This window comes from Phaenicophaeus curvirostris, chromosome 7 (genome assembly GCF_032191515.1).
Source record: "Phaenicophaeus curvirostris isolate KB17595 chromosome 7, BPBGC_Pcur_1.0, whole genome shotgun sequence".
Lineage (NCBI taxonomy): Eukaryota > Metazoa > Chordata > Aves > Cuculiformes > Cuculidae > Phaenicophaeus > Phaenicophaeus curvirostris.
In genome coordinates this window covers 17,692,924-17,717,551 of record NC_091398.1, presented here as the reverse complement: position 1 = coordinate 17,717,551, position 24,628 = coordinate 17,692,924, and the positions used below count along the sequence as shown (strand labels likewise).

At 41.1% G+C, this 24,628-nt stretch overlaps 1 protein-coding gene across 6 annotated transcripts in view; it reads right to left on the bottom strand.

The window, feature by feature from the left end:
* Positions 1-19,029, bottom strand: part of PDE11A (phosphodiesterase 11A) — a 131,080-nt gene extending 112,051 nt beyond the window's left edge. For all 6 annotated transcript variants that reach the window (XM_069861038.1, XM_069861041.1, XM_069861042.1 and 3 more), the window contains exons 1-2: positions 18,246-19,029; positions 5,165-5,323 (exon numbers count right to left, since the gene is read on the bottom strand). In XM_069861038.1, the coding sequence (XP_069717139.1) occupies positions 5,165-5,323; positions 18,246-18,995 (909 nt within the window). In that variant the 5' untranslated portion in view covers positions 18,996-19,029. The remainder of the gene's footprint in view (positions 1-5,164; positions 5,324-18,245) is intronic.
* Positions 19,030-24,628: the final 5,599 nt, after the last annotated feature.

Genomic DNA, 24,628 nt, shown 5'->3' with positions numbered 1-24,628 from the left:
TAATTTTCAGGTGGCTTTTTTTTTTGTAAATTCCACACATTCAGAGTGGGGTCATCATTTTCTCGACAGTCAGAGATGCTTGCCTGTTCTGGATCACTCCCTTCCCTAGTAGTTGTATTTACATATGATTACTTCCCCAAGACAAAGAAACTGTCCTAACTGACTTTGAAATTGCTACCTGCCAGCATGACTCTAAGCCCATCAAGTAGAAACTCACAGAAGGCAAATTAGCAGGTACAACAAAATCCCTGAACTATGGTAGACCCAGTATAGAATATACTTAAGCCTTAATTAGTATGGACCAAGAAAAGCACATTAAAGTGGGCAATTTAGAATCACATGGCTGCTATTAGGAATGTAAAAAATAGAAACGTTGGAGCGTGAGAACCAAGCCTGCACAAACCAAATATACACCAACTGAGTCCTGGAACCTGGATAGATATATATCTTAATAAAACTACCCACAGAGTACCAACAACAGATCCATTTCTTCCTTCCCCCTCTCTGGAGGGATCTCATTGCATTCAGACTACTGCTTTTCAGTAAGTCAAGCAGGATTTAATTTAAGCTGGTTCCTCTGGGTAGTTTCCTCTGCAGTCGATTCACTTCTTTCAGGCTAGGACATCAGAGCTGGAGAGAATCAAGATGCCAGTTTAAGGGACAGTGGAACTGCTGCTATTTGTTAAGCCTCTGTAACGGAGGATTAGATTTGTTTTGGCACTGCATCTCCGAAGACTCTAAAGGGCATACACTCATCTAAACTACAGACCGTCAAACTCTTGTTAGACTGAGTTTCTCACCAGTCCTGGAACAAGTATGACTCACAAGCAAACAGCACAGATACTTAAATGAAGCTTCAGGACAGTACTGGGAATGCTTGCAGGATTTGGGTTTTTTTGATCTTCCTACTCTGTATCTATGCAGATGGTGTCTTCATTTGCAAAATACACACAGAAGTATACCATCAGCCTATTCTTCAAAAAAAATTACCAATTACATAATAATGTAATAGTGATGGCTGCTATACAAAAATAATAAGGTATTTTACCATTCTGTGTAACAATATGGAAATCTCCAAAATAAGTCTTCAATTGAGCCATTGATGCTGGGGAGACAAATCACGCTGTGAGCCAGAACATTCTCTCAGTGGCTGTCAAGTGTAGTTCTGTACTTCAATAATGCATTGGCTGAAACATCCATTACACCAAAAGGAGAAATTTGGCAGTGGGAAACAATCATTACAAGTGGAAAATTCACTTAGACTCATTATTAGTGCTGTGTTATCACCACCATGGTCAGAAATGCAAAAGAAAAACCTGAAAATTTGCCAGCAACAGCAAAACTAGAAAAACTTTGAAATCTAATGCTCCATTTTACATATCGCAAAATATAAACTTGGTTACAGCTTGGGAGCATTAAAAACTCCTCAAATCTTAAATATTTCATTTGCTTTTAACTTCCTGAAAATAACTAAGAGTATATAAAAATTATGCCAGCTTCTACTTAATTCTAATTGAAAACATAACTCTGTTTCCTATTGACTCAAGACAGCAGTGCAACCCCAGGTGACATTTCATTACACAAAACAGTCATGTAGGTTTGTAGAAAAAAACCAAAACCCAACAGATTACTTTAATTACTTCGCACAATACTAAGAGATGATAGACACTTGCAAAGAAGAATCAGACTTACTTAACACTGACATTTCTTTAAAAGTGCTTGGGGGCATGGGGAGAGGAATAGTAGTTTATATTGTCATTTTCTAACCATTCTGAAGCTGCTAATTGTTGGAAATTCTAACATAAGCAAAGCTGAATTTATGTCTTTTGCCAGCCCTTCATCAGGCTTTTGTGCACAAACCACTTCAATACCCAGGTAGATTGTTCTTATTTTCAAAAGGATTTCCCAGGTTTCACTTATCCCCTTTCCTCACAACCATTTTTGCTGGTATTATGATAAAAAAACCTGTTTGCTAATCTTGCAGGACATTCACCTAGAATTGTATGTTCTTTTGCTCCTCAAATGCATATCGTGCTTTCTAGGTTACCAGTGAGTGAGGAAACTTAAAAGCACAGATTTGGATATAACAGCACACAGTGCCAGGCCTCATTAAATCTAAGATCTATTACATGGCATGATAATGCTTATCTTCTCATTTATTTTTCCACAAGCTCTACATTCGAGATCCCATTTAATATATTCTTGGAGAGTTCTTGCATACAGGCTCATAATTATAATAATGATATAAATGACCAGTAAAAATAATATAAAGATAGCAATTAAATTACAGGCAACTTGCTGATTTTAGATAATATTTAGCAGTCACTGAATGGAAGCACATACCACAGCCTCAGTACTAGCATAATAAGGGTTTCTGATTTTGTAAATGAATGTATTGGAAAATAAGGAAAATGGTAGTAAAGCAACTGTCAGAGGGGAAAAGATTGGAATGGTTGGACTCAATGATCCGGTGGGTCTTTTCCAACCTGGCGATTCTATGACTCTGTAATATATTTACAGTAATATGTTCAGTAGTATCCATGATAAAGGCTGCGTTTTAGTCAAAATTCCATTTACACAGACTACTAACAAAAAGAAGTACAGGGGAAAGCGTATTGAGAGAAAGTCTCATTTTGTTTAATTTGCATTTGGCTACTCATTGTAGCATACATTGCCAGATTTGTGTTGTATGCTAATAAATCCATATTCAACATCCAAGATTTTCAGGAATCAAAATTCAGAAGGAAACTAATGGCTACACAAGTTTAGAAAATGTAAAAAGAAACAATTTAAGAAGCACTGGGTCACTTCAGATGTCTGAAAAAGTAGCATCTGAAAATTGAGAATTATTTTTAAAGTTATATCATTCAAAATAAATCACAATGCAGAATAAGTTACACAGACACCTTGCAGAAACAGGTATTAAAAGCTTAATTCTTTTTACGGAAACAAATTTATAACATTTTCACAGAAAAGAAAAGTTGTTTTTAATGTGGTGCTAGAACAGGCAATACTGCCAGGACTGTGACTTTCTTCCTTGTTACTCAACACACATCTAGAAGAAAACATCTAACCAAGAGATGATGCCAGATACGCACACGTACTGCAATGTTCTTGTAATTTTATAAAACTTCAAAATTAATTACTAACAGTGTTGGTGTGAAGAGTAATCACAGTTAATTGGCATTTATAAAAAATTTTTTAAAAGCTCACTCTATGGTACTACATATAACTGGGCAGCTAAGCCATCTGTATTGTTAGTCTGTCAAACCATAAGCTTTCTTACTGTTAGCCAAATTTATCCTCCATTCCTTGTATTTGTTGAACTTACTTTATAGAAGATTATAATCCAAACACGTCTAGTCTTTCAACTTGGATCCAAATGGCTCAATCTTAATGAGAATCTGAAGCTTGAAGCTTAACAAGAAATTAACGAGCAGCTCAAGGGCACATCAGATCTGAATACAATGCTGAAACAGATTTAGGAAAAGCACCAAAAGCAAGCAGTGGTATACAACAAGAAAGCTGGCTCTTAACACGTAATTAGGTGTTGCTAAGAATAACTACTGGAAGATCTCCACCTGATAGCGAAGTTGTGCTATGCTGAATCTAATAAAAAAATATCAAGACATTTGCCTGCAACTCTTTATTTTGGAAGATGTCTGATAACTAATACAAGTTTAAAAATAATCAGTACTCCTTTTTACTCTCTCCCAACTTTAATGCACTTGTTTGTTAATATTTCACTTAACAAAGATTTTCCTACCTGGACTGCAACAAGTTCCTTCACGTACTGAAATTTTCAAAAGTGAATAAATTTTTAATTACTCCCACTGCACAGCAAACCAGAGTGTGACACTATTAACAGACATTATTAATGTAAATATCTGTATTCTAATCTCACCATAGAATTGTCTGAAACTATAAAATGGTTATGCCCAATGCTCTAAATATATTGCTGTAAGCGTATAACAGGTAGAAATGATAATGTAACAGTAACTTCAAGCAGTACTCAAATCCATTTACTATTTTTTCTAAGGAAGAGAAGTTTCATTTATGCAATATTTCACAGTCATTGTAAACGACTGTTAGTTTAGGTCCACAATGCATTTCATTCACGTCAAGCTATCTTTATTCTAAAAATCATCTTCATCTATCTAGATGAACCAGTGAGACCAGATTTTCCCCTTCCAATGGGCATTAATTAACATTTTTGTCAAAGCACAGACACGTCAACATATTTGTAATACACCGACAATGGTTCTGCATCAAATATCTGCTTTTGAATGAACACAAAAATCTTTCATGGGCAAAGTCTGCCTCTAACTACACTTTCACAGCAATTGAAATTCAATACTATTTCAATACACAGAAGTAAATTTCCCTATTACATGCTTAAAGGGGACTCCCTTTCTCTCTCCTTGGCAGACAGCATTGCTGTTCTGCTCCTACTCAGCTTGCTACTTTCTACCATTCTTTTCCCCATCTTTTGGCTTTAAGCATAATGCTCAGCTGTATACGTCTGCCTTCGACAGCATCCTTTCCCTTTTTCTCCACTTACTTGAATTAAAGTTCCCTCCTTGTGGCTCCCTCTATTCTCCTTTCGAGCTCACTTCAGTCTCTAAATGTCACTTCATATATACACACCCTTAGCATCCCCTTTCCTTCTCTTTGTCCTTTCACAGGCATTTGTAAGTCTGCTGTATGTCAGAATAGCATAATCTTCTCTAAAGTAAAGTTTCTTTTACATATGTTATAGCCTTTTATCCCATGGACAGCACTAAGAAAAGGTAGTGATTTTTCAGGTCAACAAGCTTAGGAGTGTCTCTGTGATAATTTCCCCCATTAACTGATTTGTACATACAGATTTCAAAAAAAAAAAAAGATATTTTCCTATTAATATCTACTATATGAAAAAAATCTATCTAAGATTTATAGACCATTAAGTTGAAATTTCAGCCACAAGTTCTTGCACATTTACAGACCAGGTACATATTTTACATTGAGAATAACAAAAATGTACATTTTGTGTTAAGCACTTCTGAAAAATCCACCATTAACAAAAGAGTCGTGCCATTTACTTATTTGGATTAAGTATCTTTATAAGAGTCTGCTGAGTCACAGAAGTAGATAAAAAAAGTACAAAAGGTAAACGTAATCTTACTTTTTCATCATCATCAGAAAAAGGGGCACCTCCAGGAGTCTTATTTATTGCTTGGGCAACACCAATAATTTCTCCATCACTGTTTCTTATGGGCATGCACAAGAGTGACTTTGTCTTGTATCCAGTCAGCTTGTCAATCTCATCATTAAAGCGGCGATCCTTCAAGAGAAAATAAGGAAGCATTAACATGCATGTCATACATCTAAGCTTTCTACAGGCAAAGTACTTTATTTTCTCGGTATCTTATATAGTATTTTCAGTAATGCTATGTTGTTGCTTCTGTATTACTACCCCATTCTTTATTAGCTAGGTCTCCTCAGTTAGGATACTAAGAAAAATAGCTCTCAGTGGATCAGTACAAGGTCTATCATTACATAACTATTCACTGAAGTCCCACGTTTATGCCTCAGTTAGAAGAGCAACCTACCTAAAGGATTGCTATTAACGGAGCTATCAGGAGAACAAGAAAAAAGAAAACAAATTAAACATGTGGGGAACATAAATATGTGGAGAAAAAAGGTGATAGACTACACAACACACTTTGGGCTGTGACCAAGCACTATCTCCTTACATCCACAGCTCAGCACCGTGACTGTACTGTCTTTGATGGCTCTGGGGCCATCTGGAAGCACATCGGAGACCTTGGCACTGGTCATATATGGTCAGACTCACCTTGCCCATAGCTTTCACAGGTTTCAGCGTAGATAAGGAAACCATCAGTGGTTAAAGCTGTGGTCTGGTTCCTGCTCACCACTCAGTTTTCAGATTCTTCAGTCTTAAACAATACTGCTTGCCTCACTCTCCATCTATATTGCTCCCCACGTACATTCCTACCAGTGGAGCTGTAGGTAACCACATAGACCTTGCAGGCACTGAACTCCTCTGTGCACACACTGCTGCTCTTTCAAGGCACACACTAATGAAAGCTGTTTGCAGTTCACCAGACACAGCTTTTCATAGTGCGTGTGAAGCAGGCAGATGTTGGGGTTTGTAAGAAAGGACAACAAGCTGGCACAGCACTCCATAATTGAGAACACAGAGGAGAAGAATGAGCCACACAGATGTGGTAAGTACTAATTTCTAGACTATTCATGGCTGGGAAGTTACTACATTTACTCCAGAGTAGAACAAGGGTGTCCATTAGCAATGTACAGCATAGACAGTTGCAGAATTAGGACTTCGATGTAAAACAGAGAACATACCAGCACAATACTATATATTCATCCAAAGTTTTTTATCAGTTTTTCAGAAATTTATGCTGGTTCAGTCTCATCAGTGATCAGGGCATACTTACATACAAGTTGCTCTACTGATCTGCACTACTCAACTGCCTGATCCCTGCACAAAACGAAAACTTCTCATTTAGCTGTGCATCGTAAGTTATAGGTTATACCACCTTATAACTAGTGCATGAGAAATACTAGGAAGAATTCAGACAGAAATGCCACTTGAAGTTGTAATGCTTTAAATTTCTGTTTGTCAAACACTACACAAACTATGAAACAATTAAAGATTTCATGGAGACTGCCTCACAATACCAACATCCAACTAAACCATTGTGCAGCAGGCAGAAAAGGTATGGGCAAATATCTGGGTAGTCTGAAAGTTCCTAAAATGTAGTATACATAAGCCAGAGTATTTTTTCATTAATCTGTAGAGCTTTTAAAGTGCAAATTTAACACCACAACTCATTAGTGTTAACAAACAACTGTTTACTGAGTAACTGAATCTCCACTATAAGAGTTTACCCTTACGCTTTGTATGGCAAGCACCAACAATTTATTCAATAATTTTGCAAGCATACACAGCTAATTACCTCTGGAGAAAAAATACTGTACATACAAACAGAAGTGTTTAAGAGATGTAATAGATATATTTTTGTACAATTTTCTATGCTTGCCAGAATAGTAAGAGTTTACAGAACTTGTGAAAGGTGCCCCTCCCCATGGCAGCGGGGGCAGAACAAGATGATCTTTAAACTTCCTTCCAACCCAAACCATTCTATGACTCTATCCAGTCTGACGTTTTTCTTAAATATGTTAACATTTCTAGTAAGCAAACAGCTGAGAGCAAAATTCTAATCTTCACAGAAAATTACTTTCAATCCAGATTGACAAATATTAAAGGGAACAGAACTAACCAGGTCTCATTTGTTTATGCAGCAGAACACAGAAACACATTCTATGGAACAGTACAACTCAAACTGCAGATCACAAAGTGACTCAGAGGATACTGCAACATTCAGAAGAGTTAGCGCTAACAGCATCCTTGTTCATCTTCCTAGAGAATATACTTCAACAGCTCTTCTCTCAGCCAGGAAGGGAACTACTGGTATTTACTGGCAGCAGTTCCGTTCCTCCAGGGTGAAGTTAGGATTTATGCTGCAGACAGCTATGACAGCCCTAACATGAGGTAACTCAGCTGTTCTACAAAATATAACTATGATTTTTGTTTTCAAAAGTTTAGACAGCACAGGGTGTAAAATAACATCCATATTTGTCTCAGGAGATGACAACAATCCATAAAGTCCTTAACCCAAGACAAGATTTAACTGTGATGAGAAAGAGTGAATTCATTAAATCTTTGCTGATGCTAAAAACTGAGAGATTTTTTTTTTCCCCTGGCAATTTTATTTCTATTTTTATTTCCCTGCTGTAAATTACAGATGCTATAGACTGTTTTAGTCATCTAACAAGACACATCATTTAGAAATGCTGCACACTCATTCATCATAAAGATTAACATATATATCTGGCTATTTTATTACTTGTTGAAAGTTTACATGCCTTTCAACCATAAGGAATTGAAATCAACTGTAGTATTCATACGCAGTTTATAATGGTCTTCTGCCACAGAATACTGAGCTCTTGGTTCTTTTTGTACTATACTATTTTCTTTTGTTCTGTTTTAATTCAGTAACTTTATTAAGAGTTGTTGTTCTTCCTTGGACCTATTCCTGTCTCTAGAGTGTATTAAACAGTCTTCACTTCCATAGAGACCAGATTACTAATATGCAGTCTTTGATAAGGCTTTGATGAGAATTTGTTGAATTATTTGTGCCTAATAACTTCCTTAAGAGAACCAAAAGACCAATGATGAACTGTTTATAATAATGGCATCAAGGTCCCAGACCTGCTTGACCTTGTGATCTTTCCACATGCTCCTGAACAGTTTCATATCAACTTCAATAGAAGCTGAAGTGTTCTACGCTGTAGAAAATGCTGCCTAGAAAGGGGTGTTTTTTCTGCAACAGAAGAAAGCAAAATACAGTGCAGTCATCACACAGTAGGCTTCACCAATGAAGCAATTAAACATCATTTCTTCAACTACTTCTTGATAACGTTTGAACTGGTATTTAGAATTGGTTACTATTGCTTAAATGTTGATACAATGCTTTGTGTTACTGAAGAGACAGTTCCTGCTGCACAAATTCTTTTCAAAGCGAAACAGACTAAATGGGGAAACACTGGAAGGACAACATATTTTGACTAATAATATTGTTGTTGATTTACATCTTATGGGCCTAATAGAAGAGATACATTGTTGTAAGACAGAACAGGTCTGGGATAAAAATCAGTAAGACGTATTCATGTTTATTTCTGTTTCTTTTGTTTAGGCAACAAAAGTTCACTGTAGTATGGGTATTTTAATTTAAATATAATTTACAATCCTGTAGCACACAGTCATTGTTTTTTCAATAGGCCTCAAGTTTAATACACCAAATGCTGTTTGACCTGCAGTAGATGGTGGTGCACAGGATGGGCTTGTCAGTCTGAATACATGCAGTACAGCTGCTAGTGGTAGGAACCGATTTAACAATGAGCTATCAATCCTGTGCTCCTTAATGGATGCTATACAGAACCATAGACACAGTAAGGATTAGCAGCCTGGAAAGTTTTTAAAGAACAACTCATTCCTGCTATATTGCTTCTCTTTTCAAGTGGATTTTGGAAGTTTACTGTTTGTGTCTCTTGCTCCTCTACACTAGGAGTTTAGGAAGCATAGGGATCCTGAAACAATTAAACCTGAACAGTTACACTTAGAGGAGGCCTACAAGAAATAATGCATGCAGACCAGGAAGAACAGGTAAAACCGCATTAAAATTTCTATCACTTTCTAAAAGAATCTACACATTTCTAACTAAAAAAAAAAACCAAAACAAACTCTAAAAAAAAATGTAAGGACATGCGCTATTCCACAGAAGGCCATAGAGAGTCTCGTAACTCCCATGAAACCATCAAAACAAGTATTTTGTTCTTATTTATCTTACATAAACTTACATTTCTTCTTTTCTCAAGACCTTGAAAGCAACAAAATAGGTTACATTAGAAATTAAAACAGTTTTAACTTCTGAGCAACTGAATTTCAGTGTTGATTTTCAGTTTAAGTAGGTGTTTCACACGTTGTTCGTACAGGTACGGGGTTTGTTGGGTTTGGATTTTGGTTTGGTTTTGTTTTGTTTTTTTAAACATAGGACAGCTCTTTGAACTTTGAAAGAAAATATGTCCCTTTTTATCTTTATCAAAGCTAGTACAATTTATGTAAGCATTATTAGCATGATTTAGAATGGACAAAAAGTATAATCCTAAATCAAGTTAGCCAATAGCCAAACAATGTAATGGAGAATGAAACCTGTCTGCACACATTTCCAGGAACTAACCCTTCACCACAAAGACATTCTTCTCCTTCTCCAAAGACTAAGCGGAAAGTGTTGAATATATATTTCTAGTGAAATGGACTAAGTGACTCTGCCAAAGCAAACAGCTACAAGGAAAAGCTATTTCTAATTTTTTTAATGGTTTGAAAATACTTTTTTAATCACAGAGAACAGAAGAACACAAGACAGGCTCAACTAACAGGCCTGGCCTACTCTGCATAGGTGTGGAGTTTTTTTCTTAGGAAGAGTTCAGGAAAAAAAAACAACAAAAAAACCCAAAACTTGCAGCAAAATTTCTTTGCATACACTGTATTTAAATTACTGATTGAGTTAGCCACATTGTATCAAAACCAGGTACCGAGAACAATACATTTGATAACATTGTTAACCTGAATGTTATCATACTACCAAACTGCATGGGATAGACGAATTTGATTTAACACACTTTTGATTGACTTTATAGGAAGCCATCTTGCAGGAGCCACTACATTTACAGAAATAAAGAAACAGAAGATGGGAGAGACCTATTAAATTCCTTAATCACACTTCCTATGCGCACACAATGCAAACTTTTACAGAAAATTAAGAGTAATCCAAAAGATAGTAAGTTATCTAGATTCAAAGCATAACACTAACAAAACCTAAATACAAAGAAAAAACTAAGCTACCCAGTCTATCCTAGATACTCTTCTCTAAAAATCACATATGGTATAAATTACATTGTGCACAAGCAAGAAATAGAAAACAAACAATAAACCACTACAATAGATATGGGCAAAACCTTGTAGAGAAGAAACTTGCACATCGAATCCAATAAAGCAGTCTCTGAAGAGGAGACTCTCTGGAGATGCAAGGATTGCTGCAGCTATTCCTGTCATCACCCCCAAAATCCCTAAAACCTCAGAGACAACGGAAGCAGGAGAACAAACTAGTACTGTTCCCCAGCATCTGAAATCTAATTCTCCCAAGCAAATAAACACACATTCCAGTTATATTGTGTCTATTTATAGAATGACAGCAATATTTCTTATAAGATAAAAGCGGTTAAGAATGCATAAAACATCTCAGCTGAGCCTATTCCTTCACTCCCAAAGCAACTCTTAAAAAAGTAGGGAACATTGACTTTAAAAATTTCGTAATTCCAGATTTAAAAGTAAATAAGTCTACATATATAGTTTGAACTAAAAATAATAGCTTACCTGGGGGAAAGCAAACAAACAAAAATGTGTTCATTTGCAATGTTACAATACTAAAGTTTTAGTGGCTTTCTGCTTGAGTTTGTTCTTTTTTTTTTTTTAATGTGTTTGGGGCTTCTTGATTAGTTTGATCGGTGGGAATGTGTTCTATCATTTATACCCTTTCCTGACCACTGCTTCATTTATTAATTAGACAATGTGTTGTCTACTTATGACTGGCACAAAATTAACATGGACAGGATTAAATAACTTTATAAGCACTAGTAAGTTTGCAGACATGCCTACTGAGCTAATAAGCATAGCTACATTTCATGCTTCATGGCCTAACCTGATCAACAATAGGGATTAGTAAAGATAGTTCTGTAGGATAGAACTACTCAGATTCATCATATAAGGCTTTCGTTTTCTTCCTTCAGAACAAAATCCTGTTAGATCATCAATAGCACAGCAGTAAATCAAGTTGTGGTCTTACAAATCACAGCTTCTGTGCTCTTCCACTCTGCTTGTATCATTATTAAAGAAATAATGTTTACAAAGAAAAATATTTTGTCTCCAATTTTAAATATGTAGAGATCACACCCACTACTGTTTGCTCCACCACAGTGGAGCCCTGACACATGCGCTGCCAGGAACAAACCACAACCTCTTTCACGTTCACATTCCCTTCTTGTTCCAGCTATACTTGCAGCCAGGTCGTAGTGCTGATCTCCTAAATATTCATTATTATAAAAACATATATATACATACACAGGGTGTTTTAAAAAACTGATACACCTCTGAGTAAAGAGATCAACAAGACTCCTGGGCATTTCAACAGAAGTCTGTGTGTGGGTTTAAGTCTACCACCAGCAGTTGATTACTCAAGTGAGAAACACACAGCTTAAATCGTTACTGAAGCAGTATAATGAGATTCTTGAATAATAAATTGAAAATATCCTATTGTGTCAAAGCAGTAGCATTATTAACTAAGCCATGCTCATTTTAAAGTGTGCGCTGTATAGACATTAAGCTCAGACTACACATAGCTGCTGTTATGCTGTTAACTAACAGCTCTATAGAGTCATTACCTTGAGCTGTTCGTAGTTTGTCAATAGGGTTGCTTTATAAAAGTAAACCAAATTAACTTGCATAACAATGCATGTACATTTATTAACTTTGTTATTCTGTAGACAAACTACACAGTAGCATACTACTGTAAATAACCAAAATGAAACTTTTTTTGTTCTGAAAAATTGAAAACCAATCAAACAGAACAGCAAAATCATTTACTAAGGAAAACTACAGATCTACTCAGTCTTCTGCTTGTAACAAGATCTCGGCTAAGATTTGAAGGGCCTAATCCTGCATTCTCTCTCATAGTTACTAACTGCTCTAATTAAATTCATGCATTTCCTTCTTATAAGGAAGTCACAGCCTACAGAGGCACCAGATCCATATCCATTTCACACAGAAGTTTACAAGTGTTGGGGGGGAACTTAAATTAAAAGTGTCTGCCTTCTTCAGATAGATGGACTGGCTGAGCAATAAACCTATCATATTGACAAAAGATGTTTTTATCAGGGGTGGGGAGGGGACTGGAAATCCACCCCAGCTCTCAAAAAAGCTTTTACTGCTTAAGCTCTGTGCAACCAACAGCCCAGGAGCCTGCTGCAGGAGGGAGAGCTGGAGATCCAGGCCGTAAAGCTCCTCCTTTTGGGAGGTGTAAGGTGCCAGGGCACAGAACATTTGCCCTGTAAGGCTACTGAGGAAATGAGCCAGTTAAATTTCTTTTTCATCATATTAAGAAAAAAACCCTAAGCTTACCAACCTCTTACTGCCCTAAGGTCCTACTTGCTTGTGTTTGCCTGGGAACCCATACACACCCTGAGCGCCTCCTCACACCAGGACTGAAACAAGGCAGCACACCACCCTTACCATTAATTTTAAGTGTGGGAGCCCCACAAAATGGCTGATAATTACCCAACAGCCCAGGGGGAAGTACAGAAAACTCACTGCACGTGAGTATGGACAGACTCCTTCCCCCAGCGCTCTGACACCTCGCTGCTCTCGGCACAGGGAATTGCAGTGAACAAGCCCCACCTGGGCACCCTGTGCCCAGCCACCCCCAAACCACCAGCTGTTGGTTTCACACCGATGAGGCAACGAGCAGGTGTTGTGCAACCCTGGAGGATGGGCCACTGCCCACCGGGTCGGTAAGATAACCTCATCCACCTCACACGAGCAGGGAAAGGAAGGTTTGTTCTCTCATGATACCTGCGGGCTATCACCAGCTGTGTACACTGTGTTTTGCAGCCCTGTCTGTCCTCATGATCCACCTGAACAGTAGCATGGAGACACAAAACTGAATCTGAGCCCTTGGGTGGCTTTGGACACATGCCTTTTTGCATGGCCCTGGTATCTACCAGGAGCTCCTGCCTCCAGTGTACATCTCCAAGCTGAGAGCAGTGGTTTTGTGATCCAGTGTGGCCTTAGGATGTTTTACACATCAGTCAGAAACTGCTCCCTGAGAAGAAGACTTGCGAGCAAGGGAGGCGACAGGAGGCGAGAAGCCTTCTTCAGCTACTGCCCTGAGAGCTCCTGTGACACAAACTGCTGGGCTGGAGATTCAGAGATAATTACAACCCTTCACTAATGTACTGGTGTGCACCTACAATACCAAGTTTTCCTGAATTTTGCATGATGAGTTGTAGTGTCCTTTTGTGCAAAGCACATTAGAGCAGTTTAGTTCTTTACTGTTGCAATTATCTCCTGCATTCCCTGTAGTACTTCGTGGTCATGTTTCATGCACAGCAATAATTGTTTTAACTCTTTTTTTATTGTAATACAAACATTAAAAAGATGTTTATTCTGCTTGCCAGGTTTTGTGCTCTCTGTTCTCTAAAAAGCAACCTCTGTTCTTGTTAAGAGTGAGCACTGAAATGAACACGTTGCTGATACTACTGCTCAAGTGCTGCTGAATAAAAGAGTGCCTAAATGCTTCCCATTTGCAGAACTGAACCTCCCAGGGCTCATGGTTTTAATGCTTTAACTGCTCTTTAAAATTGAAAGAGACACGCTGTTAATAGTGATAACAAACAGCTACCTTGTGTAGAAAATACAGCTCCCACCTGTTCGTGACCTTCTACCCTAACACCCCATCCAACACAGGCCCTCCTAGGCTCAGTTTTGCACCCATGAGCATGAACTTTGTAATGCTGTTCTGGCACATCAGGAGACAACGAATGCTCAGAGCTCACCCAGAGGGCCTGAAAAAGACAATGTTGATGCCTGCACCAAAGTGTTCAAGGATGTTTAAAATTTACTGTAAAGTGTTGTGCGTGCGTTAGCTGCATTACACTTGGCCTAAACCTGAAAGAGGTAACAGGAGTGTCCAGAACAAAGAGTTCCATTCATCTAATTTTGCTTGATTTTAGTTCCAGTAATATAATTAAACTTTCTTTTTAAAGACTTGAGCTGTATTGAAAAATAATTTCTGATCACCTTTTATGGCACTTTCTCAAATTTACAAACCCTCGTGTCTTAGCATGACTCAACTTAATATTTCTCTTCTCTCTACTCCCCATTTTATTAAAACATCCATCTGGTAAGCCATTTTTTCTTCAATCTTTGAAAGCTACTTTTTAAATTCCAGATTTAATATAAGACATAGAAACTTTATTCAGCTGACAATGGCAAATGGCAGAACATACATTTCACTACTGATGTATGTTTACTATTCTGCTAGTTGGAGAGACTTGATACTACTCATGTATCTCCCATCTTTTGTACAGATAAAGGTATAACAATAACCAAATATTACCTGTGATTTAAAAATTTTTACTATTTAAATACTGTTCTAGGAGATGGAGCAAAACTCAAATGATCAGTAATTTCAGCTAAACATCATAGAAGACCTGCGAGAAGGGATGACATGAAAAAATGCATAGCTTTAAATAAGAAAGCTTAAATTTTTAAACAAGTCATAAGAACTGCACATAAAGGTGTAATGGCCTCTACCTTTGTACTTACAACATGCTTAATAATCTTCATAGATGAAGCAAAAGCTACATCCGTGCTCTGTTAAAAGGAACCTTAGTGGGTACTTAAGTCTCAAACTTCCTTGGTTGGATTCTTCCAACGTGTTCACTCAAGACATAGTGCATTTTTCACCTAAGAATATGGAGTCAGAAATGCTTCCCAAAATTACCACAGGGGAAGATTCAAGGTCATGTGTGAAATTGTGCAACTTTTGAATCAGTTATATAACATTCACCTAAACTTTTGCACAAACTCTTCGTCAAATTCTGATGCTGTGAAACTCCAGAAAGTTTGTTCAGTCACTGTTGAACTTCATAAAGCAAATTACTGTTAGTTGTTGTATAGTTAATGTTTAGTATTAAAATTAGTTATTATACAGTCCTCAATACACAATAATAATTCCAAACCTTGTATCTAAGTATGCTTATTTAATTAAAGAAAAATGTTTACATGAGCAGGTTTTGAAAGTCAGGCTCAAAAAAAGTACCAAACTCCTGAATCATGGAAAGGACCCAACCTATTACTTGATTCATTTTTTAGTATTTTTTCTCTTTAGAAAAACAAATGTGTAATTGAAAACTTGCACTACTTCTGAAAACTACACTGTAAGTCACTTACAAGTATTTCCTAAACCAACCAGTCTGTGTATGGGCACAGGAGACTGGCTGCGTGAAGCAGATTATGGCTATGACAGGATTTAAAGGTAGTGTTGATCACACTGGTGTCTCACCAATGTCAGTAGTAGCTGATGATACAATCAGGCAACCCAATTTGTACTCAGTGCTAGAAGTTTGACTGGTTTTTGATCGGACTCTGAGAAAATAAAGATGGTGGAATGATATGAGATTTCCCAATAATGTAACCTAGCTAACTGATTATTTGAAAGTATATTTACCTCTTTTTAAACAAGCTTGTTAATTTAAAAAACATGCAAAAGAACTTTAAATTAAACTAGAAGTGTTCCTCTGGCCTAATACAAGGTATTTTCCTACCAAATACGTAGGCACTCTCTTCAACGGACAAAATGGTGCTGTGATGTCACCCCTGTTCCTGCAACTCCATCTGTCAGCCTGACCAACTTTCCTGGTGGTGCATTTTTTACCTGACAGTTGATTAAACGCTTCCATCATCATGGACAATGCTGACAAAAATTACATTTATTAATTTTTAAAGTGCTGTATTGTAAGCACTACAATGATCTCAAATGGAACAGATGTCACTTCTTTATGCACGTGTACTGTGTCTTCCATAGGGCTCTTTATACTACTAGATTAAGAAAGGTCTCCTTTTAATGACGCACACTGGAAATATGCCAGGTAAGAGATAATAAATTGTACTAACTCATAAACGTAAGAGAAAGCACATCCCCCCATTTTATTATGAAGCAAAATGTTGCAATATCTGAAGTTTTTTTCACACTACAGTCAATTAGAAGTAACCACTGAGAGCAGGGAAGTTGCAATTCATATGACAGGATGAACTTGGCTTAGAACTTTCCCTTCAATTGCAACTAATGTAGTTACAGTTTAAATATACAATAAATTGTATTATTTATAATATTTTAATCAATTTTGAATAGGAGCCAGACAAAAGTATAATATAAATGTTACTGGGAATGGCAACTGGATGGATCATTTTTCACTTTTCTCTGCAGATGAAAGAGACAACAAACTGTTTAAAGTACCTGCTTTTTTTTCACAGGGAAGTGAACACTGGAGAAAAAAAATACAGTCATCTAGAAATAGAAAACACATTGCATTTCCAGTGGCATTCTCACCTCGAAAAGAAAGATCACCGAAGCTATCCAGAATTAAAAGGACAGATCAAGCTCCTTCCCAGCCAAACTCCAACATCCTTTATCTGTTTAGCCACTTGAGACTATTGAAAACATCTTCTGCTTGACCCCCAACAGCAGATGTTTTCAGAAGAGTACAGTTTTAGAAGTAATAAAAATCAGATGGTAAGAAAAAGTGTATAATAGAGAAAAGGAAAACTAAATAAATAAACAAAGCTTAATTTTTTTTCAGTCTCAATCATTTTAGGCTGATTATTACAGCATTTTTACCAAAGCCTGTTCTTTCTCTTTGAACTCTGTGGGGTGGGATCCTCTGTCAGTCTAGATCTTTGAAATGCCTAGTATTTTTCACTGCTTGACAAATAAACAAATATTCAGCCCAAAATACATTTACCCTGCCTCTTCTGTGTTTCAAACAAAACCAACCCAATCTTATTTTTCAAGTTTCTTCTAATAAAACATCATCAGGTTTCAAATGTTTGTTATCTTTGTTATTACTGTAGAGCAGTTAGACACTGGGCAATGGTTATTACTAAAATCCTTAAAGACATACACCTTCCTAAAGCTTTCCGAAATCCTAATTTGGAAAATCTTTAATATCTCAAGAACCTGTAATTGCTCATAGTGTCACACTAGAAATAGCCCCTAGGGCTGAGATAAATGTCAAGGTAGTAACCTGAATGCACTGGTTTGCATTAAAACACACAGGCAAAGGCAAGTTTGTCTCTCCTGAAGTCAAAGGGAATTTTTGCCTTGCAGCCAGAGCTGCTTTTTCACAATTCACACTAACGCATCTGTAAAAGTAAAAGGTGGGGAAAGCCCCTGTAGGGGAATAACAGGACTGCTTATATCACTCCTAGAAACAGGATTTAAAACACCTGCCGTGTGGGCTGAATGGGCACATGCAAAGGTGAAAATGTGTGCTCTTTTGAAAGCAATCGGATTATTTCAGCAGCGGACACGCAGGGAACATTTAGTGAGGCAGATTTAAGAACGCTATCATCGGGACTGTCACGAGCATTACTTATTATACTTTTATTATACTTTTCTTCAGCCCATTCCAAAATGCATTTCGAAGCCATCTACCACTCCTGCGAAATCCAGAAGTGCCGCTGTACCGATTTTATGGCCGCTTCAGCCCCGTCAGCCACGCAGGAGAGACTCGGGTCCCCTCCTGCCCCGTCCCCAGCTGCCCCGAGCGCTGCCCCCGCCGCCCCGACGGTGGTTGGGATGCAGGGATGCCCGGGGGGAGGCAGCGGCGGGGAGAGATGCCCCGGGGGCAGGTAGGGGTGCCCCGGGGGGAGGCAGGGATGCCCCGGGGGCAGGCAGGGCGGCGGGCAAGCGGGGCTTCTCGGCAGCCGCCGCGGTGCGGGGAGCCGGAGTCAGCGAAGCGCCGGGAGCCTGCGCGGCTCGTACCTGGTAGGCGTCGGGGATGTTGACCGTCTCTCCGTGCTCCGCCACGTAGCCGATGATGCCCTTGCCCCAGGGCACCTGCACCTCGTCGCCGTTCTCGGTGGAGCCGCAGGGCAGCAGCGGGGTGCCGGCGTGCACGTCGAAGAACTTGGAGACCAGGCTCTTCTTGCCGGCGGCCGCCCCCTCCACGAGGAAGAGGGAGCCCCGGTCGGCGTCCACCATCAGGCAGACGAAGATGAGGATCTTGTAGCTGAGGCTGGTGAGGTCCAAGTCGTTGGAGATGTCCTTCACCAGCTCGAGGAAGAACTGGCGCTCGTTGTGCTCCCTGAGGTAGCGCTTGTAGTCGAGGGCGGTGGGGGGGTAGCGGGGCAGGCTGACGCGGGACTCGAGCAGCGCGCTCAGGATGTGCGCAGTGGTGGGGGGCAAGGAGCTGGCCTTCCGCAGCAGCGCCCGCCGCCGCGCGCTCCTCAGCGGCTCCTGCGCCCGGCCGTGCACGTGCTCGTCGTAGGTGAGGTTGACGTGGATGGCCTTGGAGCGGGCGAAGCTCTTCCGCAGCTCCTTCTGGGACGCTCGCCGCTGCAGCCCCCCGGCGCCGGGGCCGCCCCAGCCGCCGCTCCGCCGCTCCTCCGACGGGCCGCCGGGGGCGTTAGTAGGGGCCGCGCTCTTCCTCTTCAGCCACTTCTCCACCAGCTCCGGGTGCCGCTCGAGGAAACTTTCCACCGCCGCCACGTCGAGGTCGGCGGCGGCCGCCATGGTGGCGGCGGCGGGGGGGGCTCGGTCCGCGGGAGCCCCCGCGGTGCCCATGCCCCGCGGCCACCACGGGCCGCCGCCCCGGGGACGGGGGGGGACGACGAGGGGCGCCTCCTTCGAGGCTGCTCGCCCCCTGCTTCCCCCCGCGCCTCCTCCCGCGACCTCCTTCTCCTGCTTTTTATTAGGAGCCGTTTTCGTACTAGTCTAGGTGTTTATCTGCTCGCCGGCTCTCGGCTCGTCGCCGCTTCTGGTCACCTCGGTGCCGCCGCGCCTCCGGACACGCTCCGGGAGCGCCGGGGCGAACCGCTCCTGCCGAGCGCCGTCAGCGGCGGCTGCTGCGTAACTCGGAGCGCTGGGTAGGGAGGGGAGGACGCGGAGCCGAGCGGGAGGGGCGGAGGGAGGGCGGGCGAGCCCCGCCGCGGGGGCGGGGGCGGGGCTGGGGCGGGCAGGGGTCTGCCCCGCGGGGGGCGCCGAGCGGCTCCGCGCTGCCGGGCGCCCGGGTCGGGAACATCGAGGGAGACGTTTTGTCCGCGATGCGGGGGAAGGTAACGCGAGCGCTCCTGCCGCCGCCCCGAAGCCTCCGGGGGGCTGCGGGGCTCCCGGGCGGAATCCGGTCGCAGCCCCCGAGGCAGACGCACCGGGGTCATTCCCGTGCGCACGTGGAGCACGTTTCGTGGTTAAACCGGTGCCTACGCAGAAGCGATTGAAAAACCGGAGTCATGGATCTCGACACGTGAAAGGCGCCGTTCACGCGCTCGCCAAAGAGTGAATGGAGGCGGCTCGGGAAATTCATGAATGGGAGTGCGGGTGGCTGGGAAAACACGGGCAAATCCTCGACCGAAACAGCTTCTGCCCCGGCGGGGGCGCAGGCAGCGAGCCCGCAAGGACGGGGAGCGGGTGCGGGGGGCGAGTCGGCAGCGCGGGGCCAGCCGGGCCGGGAGGGCGGCGCGGTTTGTCCCCGGAGCGCTGCCGCGTCTCCCGCCACCGGCGGGGGTAACGAGGAGCCCCGCGCGGCGGCTCTTAGGGAGGGGCAGACGAAAGGATCTCCCCTCCCGGTGCCCGCGTTGCCGCACGTCCCGGGAGCCCCCGCCGCGCACGGAGGCTGCCGCAGCGGGACGCGTCCATTGAGAACCGGGGCGGGCGCGGGGGGTGCGCAGGCGCGGAGCGGGGGCGGTGGGGGGGCCGGGCGCAGCTGCCGGTGCTGCCGCCGAGCCGCTCGCGGGTGCTGGTGTCGCCGTCGCTGGTGTCGCCGTCGCCCTCGAAGGGCGCCCGCTTGCCCCCGTCGCCTTTGCAGCGGCGTTTTCGCCTTTGCAGCGCTGGCACAAAGCCTCCGCTTTAAAGAAGGAAATGGCACACCCCGAGCTCTCAAGCAGTGACCTTAGGCGTCTGCAGACAAGTGAAATAATTGCAGATAAACAATCGCTACCGCTTTTGCTTCTGTAGTCGGGTTATGTCCGGCTCACACCAGAGTTTGCAACAAAATGGTTACTGTGTGATAGTTCTGCATATAAACACTCAAAGCAATTTCGAATTTCGCCAGGCACGGGTAGAAACAAGCCCTTCCCTTGGCAGTTCTTCAGTCTTGCGGGATCTTCAGTTTATTTGCTGATGGGGTTGTGCATGGGCTTTGATGGCAGCAAAAATACACATATTGACAAACTTTCAAATAGCAGAGTCGAGATTGAAGGAAGCAAAACCAGTTGTGTCCCTTGCATGAAATACGTAGTGAACAACTTAGTGTAACACCTTAATTATGAAGAACTCTGCAGCCCCTAATCTGTGTATAAACCATAATCCTCTTTTTTAAAAGATAAAATGTGACAAAGATGATTAAAGAACACACTCTGTTTGTAACCTGAGCAGACTTTTGACGTGCTGTCATGGTAAAACCTGCTTCAGATAGCTGGCCTGGTGCGCATCAGTGGATGTTAGGAGGAAACGTGTATCTGTCTCTGTTCTGGCACACATCAAATCATAGCGCTGTTTGCCAAGTGAGTAAACCACATGCACCCTCCGCTGGGCTGCAGCTTCATGCGTGGGACTGAGATTGATTAGTTGCAGCCTTTTGTGGGAGGGCCAAAAGGCAAGTGGATGTTGTCGGCTGCACAGGATTGTGCTGCCTTCGTAATGCTACAGGTATGCTGCAGTGAGGTACAGGCAGCTTATACCTGATTCATCTTAAATATGACACATTTTTTATCGGCATGGATGCACAGGTCCAACTCCAACAGCAGGGCAGTCCTTAGCCAGGCTCAGCTGGTCTCTTCAGTCACAAACATACAGAGATGCTCTAAAAGGATCACGAGAAATGTCAGTGCATTTCTTGGGTGGACTGTGTTTCTTCATTCAGAAAGGCAGTGGCATAGGACTCTTCAAAATGCAACTGAGAAAAGCAATTGAAAGAAAAATCTGTCATTCAGGCAGATGCGTTCACTGTCTAAACAGTCAACAGAACAGTCCCTGACTATTAAACTGAAAGGAGGTACAGCGAAAAAAGAAAAACAAAACAAGAACTCCTCCAGTTGTGTTACAGATCTTTTTACACAACTCCGTCTTATTTCCTTACTTAAAAAACTGCAGTTCAACTGTATGGAGCACTGTAAGACAATCAGTTAAAGCCCCTGGTGGGTAAGCATTGGAACAATACTGATAAAGTGAGTACCTGGGAATAAACGCTATCGCAAATTAGTTTTGTACTAGTGCTCCCTTCAGCAATGACATAAAGAAACCTTGTTTGAGTGAAGTATGTTGTAATCTATTAGGTTTGTATAAACAGCAAATTAAATTATAAATCAATTCAGACAGTAGAGATTCATGAGGTTTTAGGAGGACTTTAATCACCTTCATCAATCCTCTGCTGTTGGTGATATCTACTGCCATCATTTGCTTGAGCTAGTTAGCCCTCATTCATTCTACACATTAGAGGATAAGAATACCTTAATATATTATTCTCAAATGGAGAAAAAAAATCCACAACTCTGAAAAATGACTGGTAGATGATTATGGGGTCTTAATACTCAAAGGAACACTAACAATATAATTAATGGGGTTATACTTTTAAATCAAAAATGTCGTGGGTGTTCAGGTATCTCCTCAACATTCTTTTAGCTCCGTATCACTACTGAAATGTTACTCGTCCCCTGAAAATATATGATATTCCTGATATTCCACTTCCATCATCCTTTATATTGTGTTCTTTTAATGCACAGTTACGTTTTGTTATCTACTGTGTATGGTACTTCCCTTCACAGATGACAATACTGAGAATTTTTTTTCCCAAACAAAAAACTTGATTTAGTTTTTGGTCCCAATACTTACAGATGCTTTCTTATTTACATAGCCACAACTGAATAACAATTTCAGTGGGTGTTTGAATGACTAGTTGCAGAACTGGGCTTTTGGATCGCCTTATGTGTTTCTGTAGTATCCTTCACAAAGGTCTACTATATATAATACATTATAAAGAACGCTCACCTCCTAATGTTGTCTATTAGGACATAGCACCTTAAAACATATCCTGGTTTGATTTTGCTAAGGCCAGTCCCTAATGAGTAATTAATGTCAAAATACTAAAACTTGACATAGGAGCTAGTTGAAATTCAAAACATTTTTCACTGTTACTACAGCTGCTGCAGCAACATTTCATGAAGTACATTTTTTTTTTCAAGCATGCAATAACACCAGTTCTTTGATTATGCTTTTTAATTCCTGTAAAATTATTTTTTGTACCAGGAATGTATTTCTTATGGTTTTCCAAATACTCCATTAGTATATTCTCACTCCAGTTAACTCCTGAAAAACAAACCATAATAAAGTATAAGGCTGGCCCAACATCATATATTAATGAAAATATCAGTGGTTTCAAATCAAAGGTGTGATGCTCCTGAACAGAAGGTGTCTACAATCCAAGAAGAGCGTGAGCATAATTTATACATAATATAAAGTGTACAAGGTAGACCTTGTGCCACTTTAGCAAGTCAAACGTAAATCCTCTTTGCATCATGGAGAGTTGCAGTTCTTTGCACCTTTTCACATACAACTGCTTCTAAACTATAAAAGTGTCTTTGTAATCCCAGTAACCAGAAGATCCAACTTTAATTTCAAACACTTGTTGAAAATGAACATCTACAGATTTACAGGAAATTCATCAAGGTTGTGCTCCATTGAAGGGCATTAGAAAAAATGTTGACAGAAGTTGAAAAACCATTAGTGTTTCCTTCCAACCCTGCTAATACTTGACTCTGTCAACAGAAACCTACCATTGTACTGAAGACTACTGGAATACCTATGACAACACATTCAAGTTTCTCTTCTGTCCTCCAGACCTGACTTTTTCCATTGTCTAAAGTGGATTTCGATATCACTTTGCTGACTTTCTTTTAAAAATTTGTACCAATATGACTTGATGACCAAATTTTTAATAAGAAAAAATAATTAATGTGCTGACAATGTTTTCTGTGAAGAAAGTCCCAGTATAAAGTGGATGTCACAAAACATTTCCTAGAAATGACAGAAAAATGAAAAGCTGCCAGTTCTAAAGCACCTTAGCCACCAGAAAACAAAACCAAAAATAACAACGGAAAAGCAGGACTGTATTTGTAATTAGTAGCTTGATTCTAATTATATAATTTATATTCAAATAATATAAATACAAACAATGAAACCCACACAGGATTACTTCCCATTTTTAGATGTTCCATTGCCTTTCAAGACTGACTGTGAAAAATGCAAGAAAATGTGTAAGAGTTACTAGTAGGTAAGGCCATTTAGTCAAGGGTTGCTGAGCAAGAGAACTGCAGCACACCACGATGCCAGTAGAGGGTAGTGACCAGCAAATAAATTCTCAAAGCAGTCAAGAAACAGACATGAATCTCTACCCGTTGATGCTACAAAGTTCTGGGGAAGCTACACACCTTCTGACGTAGCATACTAAATACTGGTGTAAAGCCCGGCTTTGCTTCTTTCTTTGCCTTCAACATTTTGCCTGAAGGCTGCCCATTTGTGTGTTTGTTTTGTGGTGCTAGCAACCAGTAGTGGAAGTGGTGCAGCAGCAGACCTCCCCAAGGACGAGCTTGAGATATCCCAAGCCGGGTTCAATGGAGGAGAGGCGCAGGAGTAAGCACTGCTCTCCCTCACCTGGCTGAGCTCAGGGTCCGGAGCTGGCTGCTACAGGGGGAGGTGATGCAGCTGTGGGTGCTGTTCTCACTCTTGCATCACTTCAGTCGGACCAGCCTGGACCATGCGGCTTGGAAGAAGCTGCTGCTGCGACCATGTGTTCCCGAGGAACTGCCGCTGCCCTTTGACATGGTTGTTTCTTTCCTTCTCTCTCTCCCTCTCTCTCTCTCTTTCTCACACACACACACACACTCTCTTTCTCTCTCTTTCTCTCTGTCTCACTCCCTTTACCTTATGGTGTGCATGTCGGATCGGATCCAATTGACCTGGGTTGCATTCAGGGATCAGATCGTGATCTAAACAGTTTGGGATTTGTTTCTGTTACTTTGGGAAGTTGTACCTCCAAGTCTCGGCTGTGCACCCCAGTATTTTGGTCTGTTTATGGTTGCCAGAGCCAAAATAAATACTGCTTTTGATTTTCGCCCTAAGAGTGACCTTGTTGACCTCCATATCACTGCATG